This window comes from Cibotium barometz, chromosome 2 (assembly GCF_041138505.1).
Source record: "Cibotium barometz isolate CiBa-2024 chromosome 2, ASM4113850v1, whole genome shotgun sequence".
Classification (NCBI taxonomy): Eukaryota; Viridiplantae; Streptophyta; class Polypodiopsida; order Cyatheales; family Cibotiaceae; genus Cibotium; species Cibotium barometz.
This window is the reverse complement of record NC_141047.1, coordinates 66,347,283-66,364,990: the sequence shown is the minus strand read 5'-3', so window position 1 is coordinate 66,364,990 and position 17,708 is coordinate 66,347,283. Positions and strand designations below refer to the sequence as shown.

General features: G+C 40.8%; 1 protein-coding gene across 1 annotated transcript; it reads left to right on the top strand.

The window, feature by feature from the left end:
- The first annotated feature begins 12,972 nt into the window (after nucleotides 1-12,972).
- On the top strand, nucleotides 12,973-15,554 carry LOC147641373 (indole-3-acetic acid-amido synthetase GH3.5-like). Its single transcript, XM_086810455.1, has 4 exons — nucleotides 12,973-13,621; nucleotides 13,733-13,834; nucleotides 13,945-14,777; nucleotides 14,890-15,554. The coding sequence occupies exons 1-4, from the start codon at nucleotides 13,278-13,280 to the stop codon at nucleotides 15,516-15,518; spliced, it is 1,908 nt and encodes a 635-aa protein (XP_086666581.1). The 5' UTR covers nucleotides 12,973-13,277; the 3' UTR covers nucleotides 15,519-15,554.
- Nucleotides 15,555-17,708: the final 2,154 nt, after the last annotated feature.

Genomic DNA, 17,708 nt, shown 5'->3' with positions numbered 1-17,708 from the left:
GTTCCAAGGAGATCCATTCATCCACTATTAATGCAACCCGAGTAATGGAAGTGCAGGCAGTGCATGATAGAGGAAAACCTCCCAAGAACTCTCCACACTAGTTAAATTCATCTTGTGGTACACTTGATTGATGAAGTGTCGGTGTGTGGTGTTGTGCATGCTTGGTGGGATGTTCTTCCTTGAGAATTTCATGAAGACCTTGAAGGATTTTGTTAGGAAAAGAGCTATGATAGAAGGAAGCATGGCAGAGATTTGGTTAGTGCAAGAAGCATGTGTCCTTATTTTAGAGTATCTATGTTGAGTGAATCCCACAGTGCCATGATTGTGGAGTAATGAGGATGATGATCGCATGGTGTCCCACGAACCAGAAGGCAAAGAAAGAGTAAGGAGAATGGACACATCAATGTTGAAGAAGGTGAATACATTTTGTATTCTCAATAGTGAAGATATGAAGAGATGGATGGCAAGGTATGAAGAGGTGGATGGCAAGGTATGAAGAGGTGAGGAGAAACCGATCTAAGAGAAGAGCATTTAGGATGTGTTTGAGAGCCTTGCCATTTCCTCCGGAGCTTTCATCACTTCCAAAAGATTATACTATTGATTAGCTTTATGAATAAATGGAAAAGGCCAAAGAACATAGAGAGATGGTGACATAAGACTTAGAGTGGGAGTACGCAAGAGGATGAGAGTCACATGTAAGTGTCTCTCTACTTTCTCTTTTTTTATTTAAGTAGAATCTCATGATATGGTTATTCAATATCATAAATATATTTCATTTGGTGTTGGTGGTAGTATAAAGGTATACAATGCCATGTGGTCGAAAGGAAGGCATTTCTACAGTCAATGTATAGATACAAAGAGAATAACCCAAAATTATAGGGTTATGGCAAACTTTGAGCAAGAAAGTGGAGCAATTCTTGATTATTGTGGCATGATTCAAAACATCATAAAGGTTGGATTTAGGAAATTCTAAATTTTTATATTGGATGTGAAGTGGTCCAAGGATGTGGTGTGTGGAGGCGCTCAAGCAATCATGAAAACGCATCCAAATGGAATTATGGCAATTGATTCCACAAAACAAAGAGGAAAAAATTTGTGCTACCTCACCATTGTGAGCAAGTAAATTCTAACCATAAGCTTTTATTATATCATCCTTATGCATGTTTGATTTACACTCGATGTGTTTCTTCTTACAAGGTTGTGTTTCACATGGATATAAATGACAAGCAATGGTGGTATGTCATACAAGTCGCTCCTTGTTCAAAGAGTATTGTTCAAGATAGGGATGTTGATGAGCTCATGGATGAAGTGGCAGTTGAAAATGAACATGTGAAGGGTCAAGTATAAGAGAAGTGGCAGTTGAAAATGAACATGTGAAGGGTCAAGTATAAGAGAAGTGGCAGTTGAAAATGAACATGTGAAGGGTCAAGTATAAGATGAAGAACCTGAGATACCAACAACTAATCAAGATAAAGGTGTCCCTATCCAAACATAATGAGGAAGGAATTGAATCTGAGCATAATGATGATGATGATGTTGAGTCCACTGCTAGTGGGATAGATATTTTTGTTAATCTTGCAATGGGACCTCTTAGGAATGCTCTTTAGAATGTTTGGATTTTTTCACAGTCTATACACGCATCTATAAATGTGGCTATAGTTGCATAGTAGCTACACACGACTATAGCCATGTACTAAAATTGTGTACACCTTCCGCATCTCTTGTAGCATATGCCTATGTAGTGCCTCTACTCTATGATTGTAGGTCTTGTTTGTTTTGATCCATATGTATACTTGATGCATACTCTATGTGTGATTTGACATGCATACATACAATATGCAAGGCTCCAATAATGTGCATGCTTAGAGAATGCAGAAGAGGCTTCTATGCCTATGCAATATTGCTTCTACTCTATGATTATAGGTATTCTTTGTTTTGGTCTAGATGTATGCTCTAATATGCATACATACAACATGCAAATCTCCAATAACATAGGCATGCTTTGTATGTATGCTCTAATATGCCTCATACAAAGCTCCAATAATATGCATGCTTAGAGAATGCATAAGAGGATTCTATGCATATGCATTGTCTTGTTTGTTTTGATCCATATGTATACTTGATGCATACTCTATGTATGATTTGACATGCATACATACAATATGCAAGGCTCCAATAATGTGCATGCTTAGAGAATGCAGAAGAGGCTTCTATGCCTATGCAATATTGCTTAGACTACTCTATGATTATAGGTATTCTTTGTTCTGGTCTAGATGTATGCTCTAATATGCATACATACAACATGCAAAGCTCCAATAACATAGGCATGCTTTGTATGTATGCTCTAATATGCCTCATGCAAAGCTCCAATAATATGCATGCTTAGAGAATGCATAAGAGGCTTCTATGCATATGCATTGTCTCTACTCTTTGTTTTGGTCCAACACCCTGCTACATAGCTCTAATATGCATGCATACAGAATACATATGTTCTTTGTATGGATATTACAGCCATGCATGCATACGTATGCTATGTTGAGATATCGAGCTCAACTAGTGCTATGATGGACATTGATGACCCGCCTGGGTGATAAAACCCCTGTGTGCCATGAAGGAATATCCAACGTAAGTGTTTCCACCATGTAATCATTGTGGTACCCACACATGTTCATGGATCAGAGACACCATCCACATAATTTTTCTTTTGTTACTGTTGCCAATTGGTAGGAAATATTGAAGCTTTTGTGGTTTCTTTTTCACATGCTTCCACACTTATGGCACTGGCATAGTTGGTGAGATTATGGTTGATATGCCACCGGTGGATGATAGGTTGTGTGACAGCCGCTTTGGAGTACTTGAGTTATGGCATAGTTATAGCGATAGCTCATATAGTCGGGTTCACACTATAGACCGACTAATTTTATCTAAGTTGCATTATACGTTAATCGAGATTTGTTTTATACGTGAATAATGTCCTTTTTATACGTTTGCCCTCTTTATACGGGTGTATTACACTACTACATGATAGCCTAATACCGGCGCTTATACCGACGTCATTAAACGGGGTCTAAAAAAGCCCCGTCATCGGTATAAATGCCGGTATCTGTGCCGAAATGACGATGTCGGTATAAGCATCGGGGATTAATACCGACGCCTATACCAGTGTCTATACCGACGTTACATCGACGCCTATATCGACGAGCATACCGGCATCTATACCGGCACATATACCAGCAACTATACCGGTACCTATACCGGGGAATTTACCGATGCCTATACCGACGAGCATACCGGTGTCTATACCGGCATATATACCGGCAACTATACCGGCGCCTGTACCGGTATCTATACCGGGGAATATACCGACGCTATAGCAGAAATTTTTTTAAGACAGAATGGTGTTGCTACCTGGCTATTGCCTGGCTGCCTGCAATGAACAGGACTCAACAGCAATAAACAGATAGCACCATTCTGTCTAAAATAGAGCACAAAAGACAACCGTGCTCGTTTTTTTATTTTTTAAATAAACAAGAAATTAAATTAAACATTAATACTCAAGAATCTTTTGATCATATACCAATAGTTTGAAGGTCGTCTCACATTATGGTAATGCCTCCCAATTGACGGTCTCTCCTTCTTCTTCGAGCATCTCAAATAAGGCCACAAGGCCATGTTTGTGAGCGTACTTCTCTTCTCGCCTACTTCTTGGGCGATTCATGGCCAACTCCTACACAAATAATTAGCAATTACAACGTTTAGAAATCAACATTTAGCCCACATACATACATTTAGATAAACAAAATTGCTACAAATACTTACGAATTCATGGCGCATAGTTTCATATCCACCACTCCCAAGATGAGAAGCCCCTACTGTTTGGAGTCTTGCCCTTGCCGCCTCTCTTTGTTGTTGAAACCTCTTTGGTGTCTCTGTGAGCTCCTGAGCAGTGGCTTCCCACTCCCTGTCATCTACACAAACAGGTTTCTCTTTCCCCTCTCTAAATGCATCCCTCGCCTCTCACCTACGATGCCCCATCAAAATGCGAGCTGTATACTGTATCCACTCATTAGAGACGACATTCATAGGGTCAGATGGCTGAAACTCTTGCTTTATCTTTGTATTTATGTAATTTTTCTTCTCCTTATCTTGCTGATCCCATTTAGTCATGACAGAGTTGTAAAACTGTATAGTGCACAATTGTCGAATTCATGTCTTCATTGCCTTCCCTACACTATTCATTATTGGTGCCCCATCCTTAATTGTGTATATCTTGCTGTTGTCATGGTCATGTACACCCCAGGGAGTGGAAGGTGAACCTATGGGTGTGCTATCAACAGATGAGAGCGAAGGACGACCCTCACGTGGTGGTGGTGTCACAGCATCTGTGGCACTACCACCACAACAACCTCCCCCTGAAGACCTACTATGTGAGCGACGTCTTTGTGAAGAGGTGGTAGATCAAGCTGTAAGAGGAGTGGAAGGCTATGTGGTATGAGGTGTGCGAGCTGCTATCGTACCTAATGGGTGTGGGAACTGGCGTCGTGAAGCCAGATGGTGAGGCAGATGTCCCTACTCCAGAACCCCAATAACTCTGAGCCATGGCTCTCTGCTCTGGAGTCATGGACGAGAGAAAACCATATAACTGCTGGGGACTCATGCCCTGCGGTGTAGGGTTAAATGAGAAATCAGGACTGTAGTTGAGCGGCGGTGAGTCATCACCCATGGCCTGTTGGACAAAAAACCATATGACAAACTTGTGCGAAATGAAAATTACACGGTAAACAATGAAAGAACCATATGACAAACATTAACAATGATAAACAACAATGGTAAAACCATATCAATTTGCGCCTGCACTAGTGATTATGACGGTAAACATTAACAATGGTAAACAATGAAAGGACCATATGACAAACATTAACTTTCCTAAACAACAATGGTAAACCATATCACTTTGCACCTTCAATGTCATAAAATCATTACAAATATGTCATAACTATTTGCATAATCATTAAGATACATCATTTTAAAAATCATTATCTATTGTATCATCCTCATTAAGATCAGTAGCCCCAAAGAGATCTATGTCTATGTACATTTCAGCATCCTCATGAATCATTAAAAGTCCCTTGATGAAGGATGTCCTCATCATCTATGTCTTCTTCCTCAACATGTTTTCTAGCTTCATTGGTTTGCACCTCTTCATTTGGATCTTGCTCTAGTTGCTCCTCTTCATTTGCTTGCTCCTCTTTATTGTTGATATCGGCTTGTTCTTGCTGCTCCCCACCACCCTGGGGATCCACATCACCCTGTTGTAGCTCAAATTCTTCAAAAATTTGCTTGCTGCGGGGGGCGACTTGAACCACAAATAGCCAGCGTGGATCTTTTGGATCCGCTAAAGACAACCTGCTCACAATGCTTTGGGCACACAAAAGTATCTTGCTGATCGGTCCATATCTTTGTGGAGTTCACTTGGATGAGGCCACTCTTGTCTCTACGTACAATTGCATGTGGCCCATTTGTGATTACCTTGAACCACTTCACATCAAAGATAAACAACTCAAAACTTCTGAAGCCAACCTTTAATATGTCTTGAATGGTTCCAAAGTAATCAAGCATTCCAGTAATTGTGTTATCATCACTTGCACTTGCACGACTTTCTTGAACAAACTGTGCTGTGACACCACAATCAAAGGTTGCTCTTCTTTGGTCTATTCGTTCTACTCGAAAATGACGCCCATGTGACCAAAACGCCCCATATTTGTGATACTACAAATAGCACATAAAGATTGTTGATGGACAAACAAAAACTGAGATATGTAGAGAAAAAAAAGAGAGACATGTAGAACTTAAACACTTACATGCCAATCACATCCTCCTCTGTTATAGTTAAACCAGCACGTTTGGCTTCTAAAATTGTAGCTTCTAGCCATCTACCTGTGGGAAAGTCCGGAAGAGCTTGCATACCTTCTGGATATGGGAGATTTCTTGTAGTGCGATTCCTTCTGAAACTTAAACGATCTTGTACTCGCTGTCGCTTGAGAGCTTCATATGTCTCAATCCACTTCTCCATTACATGAGAGTTCAAGATGCAAAATTTGTTGATTTTTTCCCTCAAATTGTTATCCATCTTTCTCTTAATGCCTTGGCCTTGAGGTTCCTCACCAATGACTCGCCTATTAGACTCTTGAGACCATAGTCGAGGTATCTTTGGATCTGAAGAACTTAAATATTCAGTGATGTATCAGCCACCCTTGTGACATACTACCCTCCGGGCGAGCCATTTGGCGAACAAATCCCTTTAATGTCTTCATAAACCTCTCCAAAAAGAACATCCATCTTGAATGGACTGTTCTAGCAACTGCAACCTCATCTACAACATGAACTAGCAGATGCATCTGGATTGTTAATAAACTTGTAGGAAAAAACTTCTCTACCATGCAGACTGCCTCTATGGAGTTTAAAATCTCGTTGTCAGGGGGCAATATCTGGTCTTTCAAAAGCCTGCAAGTATGGCAATATCTGATCGTTACTATTAAGATTTAGTCAAATACAAGTTGAAAATTTATCATTTCAACATTAGGTGTAATCTCCAAAAAATCCTTACTTGAAGAGTTCAGTGACACTTGTATTAGACCATCCAAAAATTGACTGTAAATTTAGCATCGTAAGAGATGTACGCAATACAGATATCTTGGCACCATTGATTTTAAAAATATTAAAAAAAGTATCAAACGGGCTTCTTTTCCCCAGCCATTGAGGGAGATTTTAAAAATAACTTATACATTAGCTTATGGATATGTGCTTTAGGCAAATACATTAGAGTATATACATATAGACATAGCGTTCACATGCATGTCTTAGACATTAGATTTCAAGTCGAAAAAGAGACCGAAACGCCTTAGGTAAGCGCCAGGAAGAAAATCTCTCTCTCTCTCTCTCCCTCTCTCTCTCTCTCTCTCTCTCCCTCTCTCTCTCTCTCTTTCAAAGTGTGTATGTGTGTATAAAGACAAATAAGCACATCGTGTGCACTCACATCTATGCTAATATTAGCATAGATGTGCATAAAACAACAAGCTTGCATACTCAATTTCAATTAAAAATTATAAATTGAGAACAAATTAAAAACAACATGCTCGCATACTCAATTTCTATTAAAATTTACAAATTGAGAACAAAAAGAGAAGTAATATTAATAAAACAACATAATTGGTAATATGCTTACCTCTCAAATGTGGATTGGATAGTGCGTGTTTGAAGCAGATCTGCAAGGTAGGACACACGTGGAAGGAACAAACCTACACACACATTGCATACATTAGTAAAACATACACAAGCTCTCTCACTCTCTACATCTCTCACAACACACATACAAATCTTCTCTCCATACAAAATTAAGAAGGTAATTAGAAGAAGGATGGAGAGAGGGGATAGCTCTATTCATAAATAGCTATTTATAAAGGCCTTATGCATAAATCTCTATGCATAGATTCTGCAAATAGAGCCTACACATTAAGCTCTATGCATAGAAGCCTACAAGTAAAGCTGAACGCATAGAGCCTTATGCATAAAGCCTATGCATAATGATCTATACATAAGCTTATGTGTAATGCTCTATACGTAAGTCTTATGCAAGCTTTATGAATAAGGTTTATGCAATCGTATGCATAGTAAGGCTTGCAAGCCTTAAGTATAAGCTTGCATAATAAGGCTGCAAGACTTATGCATAAGCTCTATGCTATAAGCCTTATGCACTATGCTAACCCTTAAACCCATCACCCAAGGGTGTAATAAACATGATCTTGTCTTACATGGATAAGATATCTTACCTTGATAATGTCAAGCTGAAGGAGGGGATAACAATCTAAGACCTACAAAACATAACATGAAAAAAAGTGATTAGTAACACACTATGTCTATACATATATAAACTCTATGAATAAAGAGAATACCTTATGCATAGAAAAACAGAGCATAAGAAATATATGTTATATGTATAAGAGAGTATAAACATTCAAAAAGCTTATGCTCTCCATCCATGCAAGGCACTCTACATCAAAAAAAGCTTTATGCATAAAAACATAACACATGAAGCCTTATGCATAAAGCTCATCCATAAGATTTATACATAAAACATTATGTATTAAGCTTTATGCATAGATCTTAATTCATGCATTCAGCTAGATTCATATAGCTCTATGCATAAACTCTATGTATAGATCTTGCATAAGATTACAAGCCCTATTTATAGAGCTTTCATAATCTTACAACCTCTATGTATAAAGCCTATACATAGAGCTTATGCATTAAGCTTACAAGAAGGCTATGCATAGAGCTTTCAACAAGAAGGCTATGCAAAGATCTTGAAAGAAGGCTATGCAAGCTCTATGTATAATGTCCATGCAAGCTTTCAAGAAACCTATGCATAGAGATTTTATAAGCTTGCAAACTCTATGCATAAAGCCTATGCATAGAGCTTATGCATAGAGATTTTATAAGCTCGCAAGCTCTATGCATACAAGCCTATGCATAGAGCTTATGCATAAAGCTTGCAAGAAGGCTATGCATAGAGATTGCAAGCTTATAGATAGGTTTTATGCATAGATCTTGCAATAATCCTATGTATAAGCTTGCAAGAACCCTAAACTAACCCTAAACCTGGCACCCAAGGGTGCAATAATATGTAGAAAAATGCATAAACAAGGAAAATCGAAAGAGAGACTACCTCTTTTTTGCAAAGCTGAAGGAGAGGATTGGTGAAAGATTGGTGAAAGACCTGCAAAACAAAATATTAAACAAAGTAATTAGTAAATTAAACATAAGAATAAGAACTAATACACAAGTAATACAAAACCCTAAAATCTCTATGCATGCATTAGGAGATCTATGCATACATAGAGAGCTCTCAATATGCATAGAGAGCCAAAAAAATCACAAAACCCTAAACGCCCTATATCCTAAAAAGCAAAAGCAAGAGCATATTAGTAAAAGCAAGAGGATAAGTTAAAGTGGAGAAGGAGAAGAGGAGAAAAACACACAACAACAACAAGAGTGGGTTGAATGTAAAAAGACGAAAGCTTGAAGGAGATGAACGGATGCATACCTTCTCTGGATGCAGTTCGACGCCGCGCAAAACAGAGAACAATAGGTTCTCGGCTGTAAAAAACTTACGAGCATCGATATATTCATCGATATTTTTGTCGGTATACGCATCGGTATACACGTCGGTATATGAAATTTTGAAAATTGCCCGCCTGACTTTTCACCTCCAAGTTTACGACGGGCATACTGAGGTTTGACATTTACGTCGGTATTCTAGCGTCGGTATGCCCTAAACCTCTAGTAGTGTTATATGATGACACATTATATATTTTGGATGATATATTTAGTCCCTTACATTTCAATCGATAACTTTATCGATCGAAATAAATCACTATAAAAATAGTACATCATTCCCAATGTACTATGTGCACAACTTTCAATATCTGAAGGCTGTAAGCTAAAAAAAGAGGCATTTCCTTCCAAGTTAGTGCTTCTAAAATTGGAAAAATAAAAATATTTCTAATATATTGAGTAAAAGAACCTTAGATATAGGTTTAGATATATGTGTATGTGTGTTCGAAGTTTACTTCACACTTGTACATATATTTTAGAAAATAAAAATTAGTAGTATATGAGGGTTAGGTACCTTATATTGACAGATTGAGATATGATGGATATACAACCCATCATTATGCTTACATGGTTAAAGCAATACAAGAATTGGAGCCCACTTGTTTTTGAGCAAGCACTTGAAAATAAGAAATGGGAAGATGCCATAAATGAGGAGATGGCAGCATTGGATACAAATGCAACATGGGAGTTAGTGCCTTTGCCTAAGGAAAAGAAGGAAATTGGATGTAAGTGGGTGTATAAAGTCAAGCATAACACTGATGGTTCAGTGAGCAAGTATAAGGCAAGATTGGGGCCAAAGGCTATGTGCAGACTTACGACATTGACTATAAAGAGAAATTCATCTCGGTTGCACGAATGGCAACCATGAGAGTTGTCATTACTATGGATGTAGAAAAGGGTTGGTCTTTACATAAGATGGATATAAAGAATGCCTTCTTGCATGGTGATTTGTAAGAAGAAGTTTACATGATGCCGCCACCAAGTTATGAGAGCGATACACATCTAGATTTTGTGTGCAGGTTATGCAAAGCCTTGTATGGCTTAAAGCAGGCACCTAGAGCATGGTCAAACAAGATCGAGGAGTATCTTGTTACTATTGGATTTCAAATATCCAATGCAGATTTTTCACTTTGTGTGAAAAAGATAGATAGAGGGATCATGCTGTTAGTCATCTACGTGGATGACTTGATTATCATTAGTGATAGTGATGTTGAAATACATGATGTCACGAAACTTTTGAAGCAAAAGTTTGAGATGAAGGATTTAGGTGAGCTGCGGTATTTCTTGGGCATAAAGGTAGTGAGATCACCTCATGGCATTTTGTTATTATAGAGGAAATAGGGCTTGGATATATTATCCAAGTATGGTATGACAGGCTGTAAGCCTTTTTCAGTGCAATTGGAGCATAACACAAAGATTTCTGCGGATACAAGTGAGCTTTTGAAGGATCCCACTACATACAGGCCCATAGTGGGTAGCTTGATCTACATGACCATTACTAGGCCATACTTGAGTTATGTTGTTGGACTTGTGAGTCAGTTTATGCAGGTCCCTAGGAAGCCACACTTGGATGCGGCTAAACGGATTCTCAGGTACATAAAGTCCACAATTGATTATGGACTTTTCTATGAGGCTGGTATAGAGATACAGCTACATGGGTACACAGATGCTGATTGGGCTGGTAATGTTGCAGACAGAAGATCTACCAGTGGTTTTATGTTCTCATTTAGGACTGTTGTTGTGAGTTGGAGCAGTAAGAAGTAGCCAATAGTTGCCTTGTCGAGTACAGAGGCAAAGTACAGGGGTGCTGCTATGGCAGCTTGTGAGGTAGCTTGGTTTCAAAAGTAACTTGGTGATATGGGTGAGGCCGTAGATAGGGCAGTTGTCATTTATTGTGACAACATGAGTAGCATACAGTTGGCCCAGTAACTCAGTATACCATGCTAGAACGAAGCACATTGAGATGCACTATCACTTTGTGAGGAAGAAGGTTTTAGCAGGTGATGTAGATCTTGTATATGTCAGCACAAAGGATCAAGTGGCTGAGTTCTTCACAAAGGCATTGGGCACAGAGAAGCTTTACAGGTTTATGAGCCTCTTTGGAGTCAAGCGCGTGGAGTTGAGCTCGAGGGAGAGTGTTGAGATATAGAGCTCAACTAGTGCTATGACAGAGATTGATGACCCACCTGGGTGATAGCTTCCGCACTTATATCACTAGCATGGTTGATGAGATTATGGTCGATATGTCGCCATTGGATGATAGGCTATGTAACAGTAGCCACTTTGGAGTACTAGAGTTATGACATAGTTATAGCGCTAGCTCATATAGTCGGGTTCACACTATAGAGCGACTACTTTGTAGATTGTTGTAGGAGTGTTGTTGTAGGAGAGTACTTTCCCTTAATGTACTCTTATCTCTTAGTTATATGTTATAGAGAAGAGAAGAAGAAAGAAGAAAATTCAGCCATTCATCTCTCTTGTGTCTTGCACTCTTGTGTGTGTGTGTGCGCGCGCGCGCTTGCAAGGAACTCAAGCTCTCTCTCTCCCCCACATTCTCTTTATATGCATACTCTATGTGGTGTGCTCTAATATGCATGTATATATATACGTTGCTATGCATGGATATTAGCTCAGATATTAGCTATGTGTAGACTATGCATGGATATTAGTTCAAATATGCATCCATGCATATGTATGTCTTGTGTATGCTCTATGTATGTTTTATGTATGCTCTATGTATGGATATTAAAGGTATGCAAGTGGTTAATGAAAAGAAGGTCTTGAGTGTATATACAATAGAGGCATTGTACCAATTTTCAACAGGCTATATAAAAAACCCCAAGAAACACAATCCAAGAAACCTTTATTAGCAACATAGGAACACCATGTGGGACAGTGGGACTGGGCGGACGTTGACAAGCTAGCCAACAAGTCGACTGCAGTTGAACAAGTCATCCAAGGCAATCGAACTTTAAGTGGTAGCGTAGCGTGCGGCTCTGCGCTCTTAACGACAAGAAGTTGGAACATCTATATACTCTTCACTGTTCAGGCATTGTACCGTGGACAAGGAATTATCATCAGGCTACAACATAGCCTAACAAAAGCTTGACTAGCAGCATCACCGAAATCAAGGAACACCATGTCTGGTAGACTGGTTGGCGAGAATTCCTCACGAGCTGGCGAGCAGTACTTTGACTGTTGAAGATAATTCCTCAGAGTTGAAAGTGATCGTAGTGGCAGAACCTCTGTCTCTCCTGCAGCTGCAGAAAGACAAAATTAAAGCGCAAGGCGTACGCCATAGGTGACGGTAGGACTCTGTAGGACCTCCTGCAACCAAAAGAGTCAGTGCTAAGTTCCAACGTAGAAAACACACGTGAGCATACCTACGGGCGCATTCATGCGGCTCAAACGTCTTTTCTGGAAACGGTGGGCAGTGGGTCTCTGGAATCTGAAGAGGTTGGCCGCCGGCCTGTTAACGGCAGGGTCCAGGCAGCCGGCCGGGCCGGGCTCCGCAGCAAGCAGCTAGTCAGTCAACACTGACTCAACATGACAATATGCAACAGTCCAAAATTCAACATGCCAAGTTGCCAACTTGCCGCGCATCACACGGTCCAGACGGAACATGTCGGGCAAAGAGGGCGACACAATCACAGCTATCTCCGCCCCTCTTGTCGCCGGCCCCGGGCCGCTGTCCCCTGCACAGTAAGCACAAGCCGACCCGGGTCTGCTGCAGAAGGTAGGTCCCCAGCTACGGTTCCATTTCCCCTCGGGCCTTTCTATAAATTTGTAGGAGAGAGCTACACAGGTCCTCCAAGCTGCAAGTTCCTCCGCCTTGCCTTATTTCAACAAGCTGCCATTGTTTAATTCTCCTCGGCTTTGCCTTGTTTCAACAAACCATTGCACTTCTCCGGTTATCGTTTCACTGTTCATTACTTCCTCCGTTTTGCCTTCTATCAAGCCATTATTATCCTCCGCTTTGCCTTGTTCCAAGCCATTGTACTTCTCCGCTCAGCGTTTCAGTACTACTGGTTACTTCCTATCGAAGGCGGAAGCGGCCTGTGATCTCACAATTGTAACCTCAATACAATTTGAAATTTGTCACCATGCAAATGACCGCTCAGGCAGCTAGTGGGACGGCCTCTTCTTGTAATGGAAACTCTATCAGCCCTAGTAAAGACAATGACAAGAAGGCTCTGGAGCTCATCGAGAGCCTGACCCTCAATGCAGACCACGTGCAGCAGCAAACCCTCTCCGCCATTTTGGAGAGGAACTCACGCACCGAGTACCTGGGAAGGTTCGGCCTGAATGGAAGGACTGACCGTGCGACGTTCAAGGAACTTCTCCCCGTGATTACCTACGAAGATCTTCAGCCCGAGATTCAACGCATAGCTAATGGAGATACTGCACCAATACTGTCCGGCCACCCAGTGTCGGAGTTTCTGACGAGGTGCGTTGGCCGCAGGAGTCTGTACTATGTAGTACTGTATAGCGTGTTTATATCTTGTACTTTATGTAATGAGATTGTTAAAGCTGAACATATTACTTGTGGTTCTTACAGCTCTGGAACTTCTGCCGGAGAGCGTAAATTGATGCCTACCATACACGACGAGTTCGAACGGCGGTGTCTCCTCTACAGCTTCCTCATGCCTATCATGAACCAGTAAGCACGTCGATCAAGGTTCTAAGTACTAGGCTAATTAGAGACGCCCAATATTGGCGAGTCTCACGTCAGTTCCAACGTATTGATCTAAATCTTGGATTGCTTAATAGGTACATGCCCGATCTCGACAAGGGCAAGGGGATGTACTTCTTCTTCATCAAGTCGGAGGTGAAGACACCGGGCGGCCTCCTGGCTCGCCCCGTTCTCACTAGCTACTACAAGAGCCATTGGTTCACGGAGCGGCCATACGACCCCTACACCGTGTACACCAGCCCCAACGAGACAGTGCTGTGCCCGGATGCCCACCAGAGTATGTATTGCCAGCTGCTGTGCGGGCTGCTGCAGCGTGCGGAGGTGCTGAGGATGGGTGCCGTCTTCGCGTCGGGCTTCCTCCGAGCCATCCGCTTCCTGCAGGAGCACTGGAGGAACCTCTGCCACGACATCCGCACCGGCCACCTCAGCGATGCCATCACGGACGCGCCCGCCAGGTCTGCGGTTGGAAAACTCCTTTCGAGGCCCAATGTCGACCTCGCCGACCACGTCAGCCAGGCTTGTGTGGATGCGGAGGCTTCTAGCTGGAAAGGAGTGATCACGCGCATCTGGCCTCGCACCAAGTACATCGACGTCATCGTGACGGGCGCGATGGCGCAGTACATCCCGACCTTGGATTTCTACAGCGGGGGTTTGCCCCTCGTGTGCACAATGTACGCCTCGTCCGAGTGCTATTTTGGTGTTAACCTCCTCCCCCTCTGCAAGCCCGCCGAGGTATCCTACACCATCATTCCCAACATGGCCTATTTCGAGTTCCTCCCAACCAACCGAGCTTCTTCATCAGTAGCAGCAGGACGTCTACCTGCGGGCTCTCAGGTGAGCTCAGAGCTCGTGGAGCTTGCTGATGTACAAATAGGCCAGGAATACGAGCTCGTCGTCACCACCTACGCAGGTATTCCATGAAAATCCCTAAGCTCCTCATCTGCGGTTTGAAGCTTAGAACTAATATTCCACAGAATCTTGTGTGCCTAACCCAGTGCGGCTTTCCTCTCTCTCGCGCCCAGGCCTTTACCGTTACAGAGTGGGGGATATCCTCCGCGTGACCGGATTCCACAACAATGCTCCACAGTTCCAGTTCGTGTGCCGGAAGAACGTCGCCCTTAGCATCGACTCCGACAAGACGGACGAAGAGACGCTGCACAAGGCGGTCAAAGCTGCCACGGCCACGCATCTGGACCAGCACTCGGTAAGGCTCTTGGAATACACGAGCTTCGTAGACCTCTCTACCATTCCTGGTCACTACGTTCTCTTCTTTGAGCTGCAATATGTGCAAGATCACCACCAGCTAGAGTTTCTAGACATGGCCCCCATGTCCAAGGTCTTGGAGGAGTGCTGCATCACCATCGAGGAGAACTTGGACGCCGTGTACCGCCAAGGGCGAGCCTCTGATAAGTCTATCGGGCCTCTCGAGATTAGGCTAGTGAAACCTGGCACTTTTGACCACCTCATGGATTACTGCTTGAGCAGAGGGGCATCCATCAACCAGTACAAGGCCCCACGTTGCGTCAAGTCTGTGGCCATAGTAGAGCTCATGGACGCCAGAGTCGCCGCCAGCCACTTCAGCCCACGCTGCCCGTCGTGGATCCCAGCTGCAGGCGGTTGCCGTCCACATTATCAACCGATTAACTTGTAAACCCAAGTTGAAGTTAACCAACCCACATTCATTCTATTTTAAAGAACACTCAAAAGAGATCTAAATTCTGCGTACCAGATCTAGACGTAATCGACCTCACACGATGTTCACGTTCGAGTCTCAATATCGAATGGTTTTTTTTTTAACTTCAACTTTGATCTGTAGTTTGAAGCATTCCAGAGAAGCTTGTGCGCCTAACCCAGTGTGGTTTTCGTCTCTTTCGCGGGTTTTCCTCTCTCTCGCGCTCCAGTTCGTGTGCCCGAAGAACACAAGCAAAGTCCAAATTTGCTACATCTCAAAGACACCTTTTTCTTATTCAATCTAATAATCATGATTTCCTATATACGAATCTACCAAATTACATTATTTATCTAGCAAATAAGTGATTCCCATATAGAAAATGACAATATCTATATAGGAACCCTACTTTACATCTAGCAAAAAAGAGTTTTTTGTATGTAAGAAATGTGAATATCTATGTTAGAAATTAATCTTATAGCTAATAAATAAGTTTTCACTATATAACAAGTAGCATTTCCTATATAGCATTGTGGAGTTTCTATATAGTAAATGATAAAAACTATATTGAAAAGCCACCTCACAAACAACTAGCAAAGAAATGAAGTCTATATAGCAAATTAGAATATATGTATATGAAATAAAACTTCCATCTAGTAAACCAATGATCTCTATATAGTAAAAATAGTAACATCACCATATAGTTGAGAACTTACATTGTATATAATTATATGGTGTTTACCTAAAGATTTCAATCTTCATAAAAGAAATCGAGTATATAAGTATTAAGAAAGCAATCAATCTACATAAATTGAATATTCTTTATATTTTTTAAAAAGATTTAAATTTATAATTAACAAGCTCTATGTAAAAAACTTGTATTTTTGTTATAAATAATATGTATCCAAATACAAGAAAGGATATTTAACTTCACAAAATCAATATTTATCCACAAAGACTAGTATTTTTTTCAATAACAATAATGATATTTATATTAAAAACTCTGTAGTACAAAATATTACTCATTATTTTTTTCTAAATTTACTTATTCTATTATAATGTACAAGATTGAGCATACACATCCTCAACTTAAGTAATTATCTCACACACCCTTTCTTCAATTTACTATGCTCCCTCTCTCTCCCTCTCTCTCATTAAGATTAATTAATCATATATATATATAGCGAGAGATAGTGAGTGAAAAAGAGCAAAGAGAGTGAGAGAATGGACAAGAGGGTAGAGAGATAATGATAGGAAGAGAGGATGTAAATGTGTGTATGTCTATGATAGAGAGTGTGAGAAAGAAAGAGACAATGTGTGAGAATGAGAAAGAGAGATCAAGAGAGAGATTGAGAGAGAACGAGGAGGAAAGGAGGCATAGGGGTTGACAGAGAGGGGGGGATAGAGAGAGAGTGTATATATATGTTGAGAGAGAGCTCGGGGGGTGCACTCTATGTATCACGTGCGTTTAAAGGGTATTTAACAAACTCCTTAACTGTGAATTTTTCATGAATAAAATGATCCCTTTTTCTTTATGGGCATACGTGTTTTTTTAAAAATTGATTTAAAAAAACCCTTTTGTAAATATATTACTGTAAATTTACTATAAAATTTTAAATTAAAATGCCCCTTCATGTGAACTCACGTGATATACTTACATATTTTTAGGTAAAACCCGAGAGAGAGAGAGAGAGAGAGAGAGAGAGAGAGAGGGAGTGAGAGAGGAGGGAGTGAGAATGAGAGAGAGGATAAGTAAGAGGGTAGAGAGAGAGAGCCAGAGGAAGTCTCACTACAACAGAATGAGGGTTTAGGAGTGAAAATAGCAGCGCTTTTATAACTAGAAGGATACGGAGATGTTGAACCTATGTCGCTGCTAAACACGCTGTTGAGCAGCGAAAGTACTAAATATTAATAAAAATATGGGGCAGACCAGGGAGTGTGCATAGGACTCCCCAGTCTACCCCAACTCTTTTTTTTCTAATGTAGACACAATAAAACTAACACAACTTCACATCATCATGGACAAGTGTAATGTAAAACTTGATAAATATTTTTTTTTTAAAGACAATTGCAATTCATGGTTTTAGGAATGTCAAAATTCAATTACAATACTTAGTGGAATGTCAAAATTCAATTACAATACTTAGTGGAATTACATAACTGTATGATTCC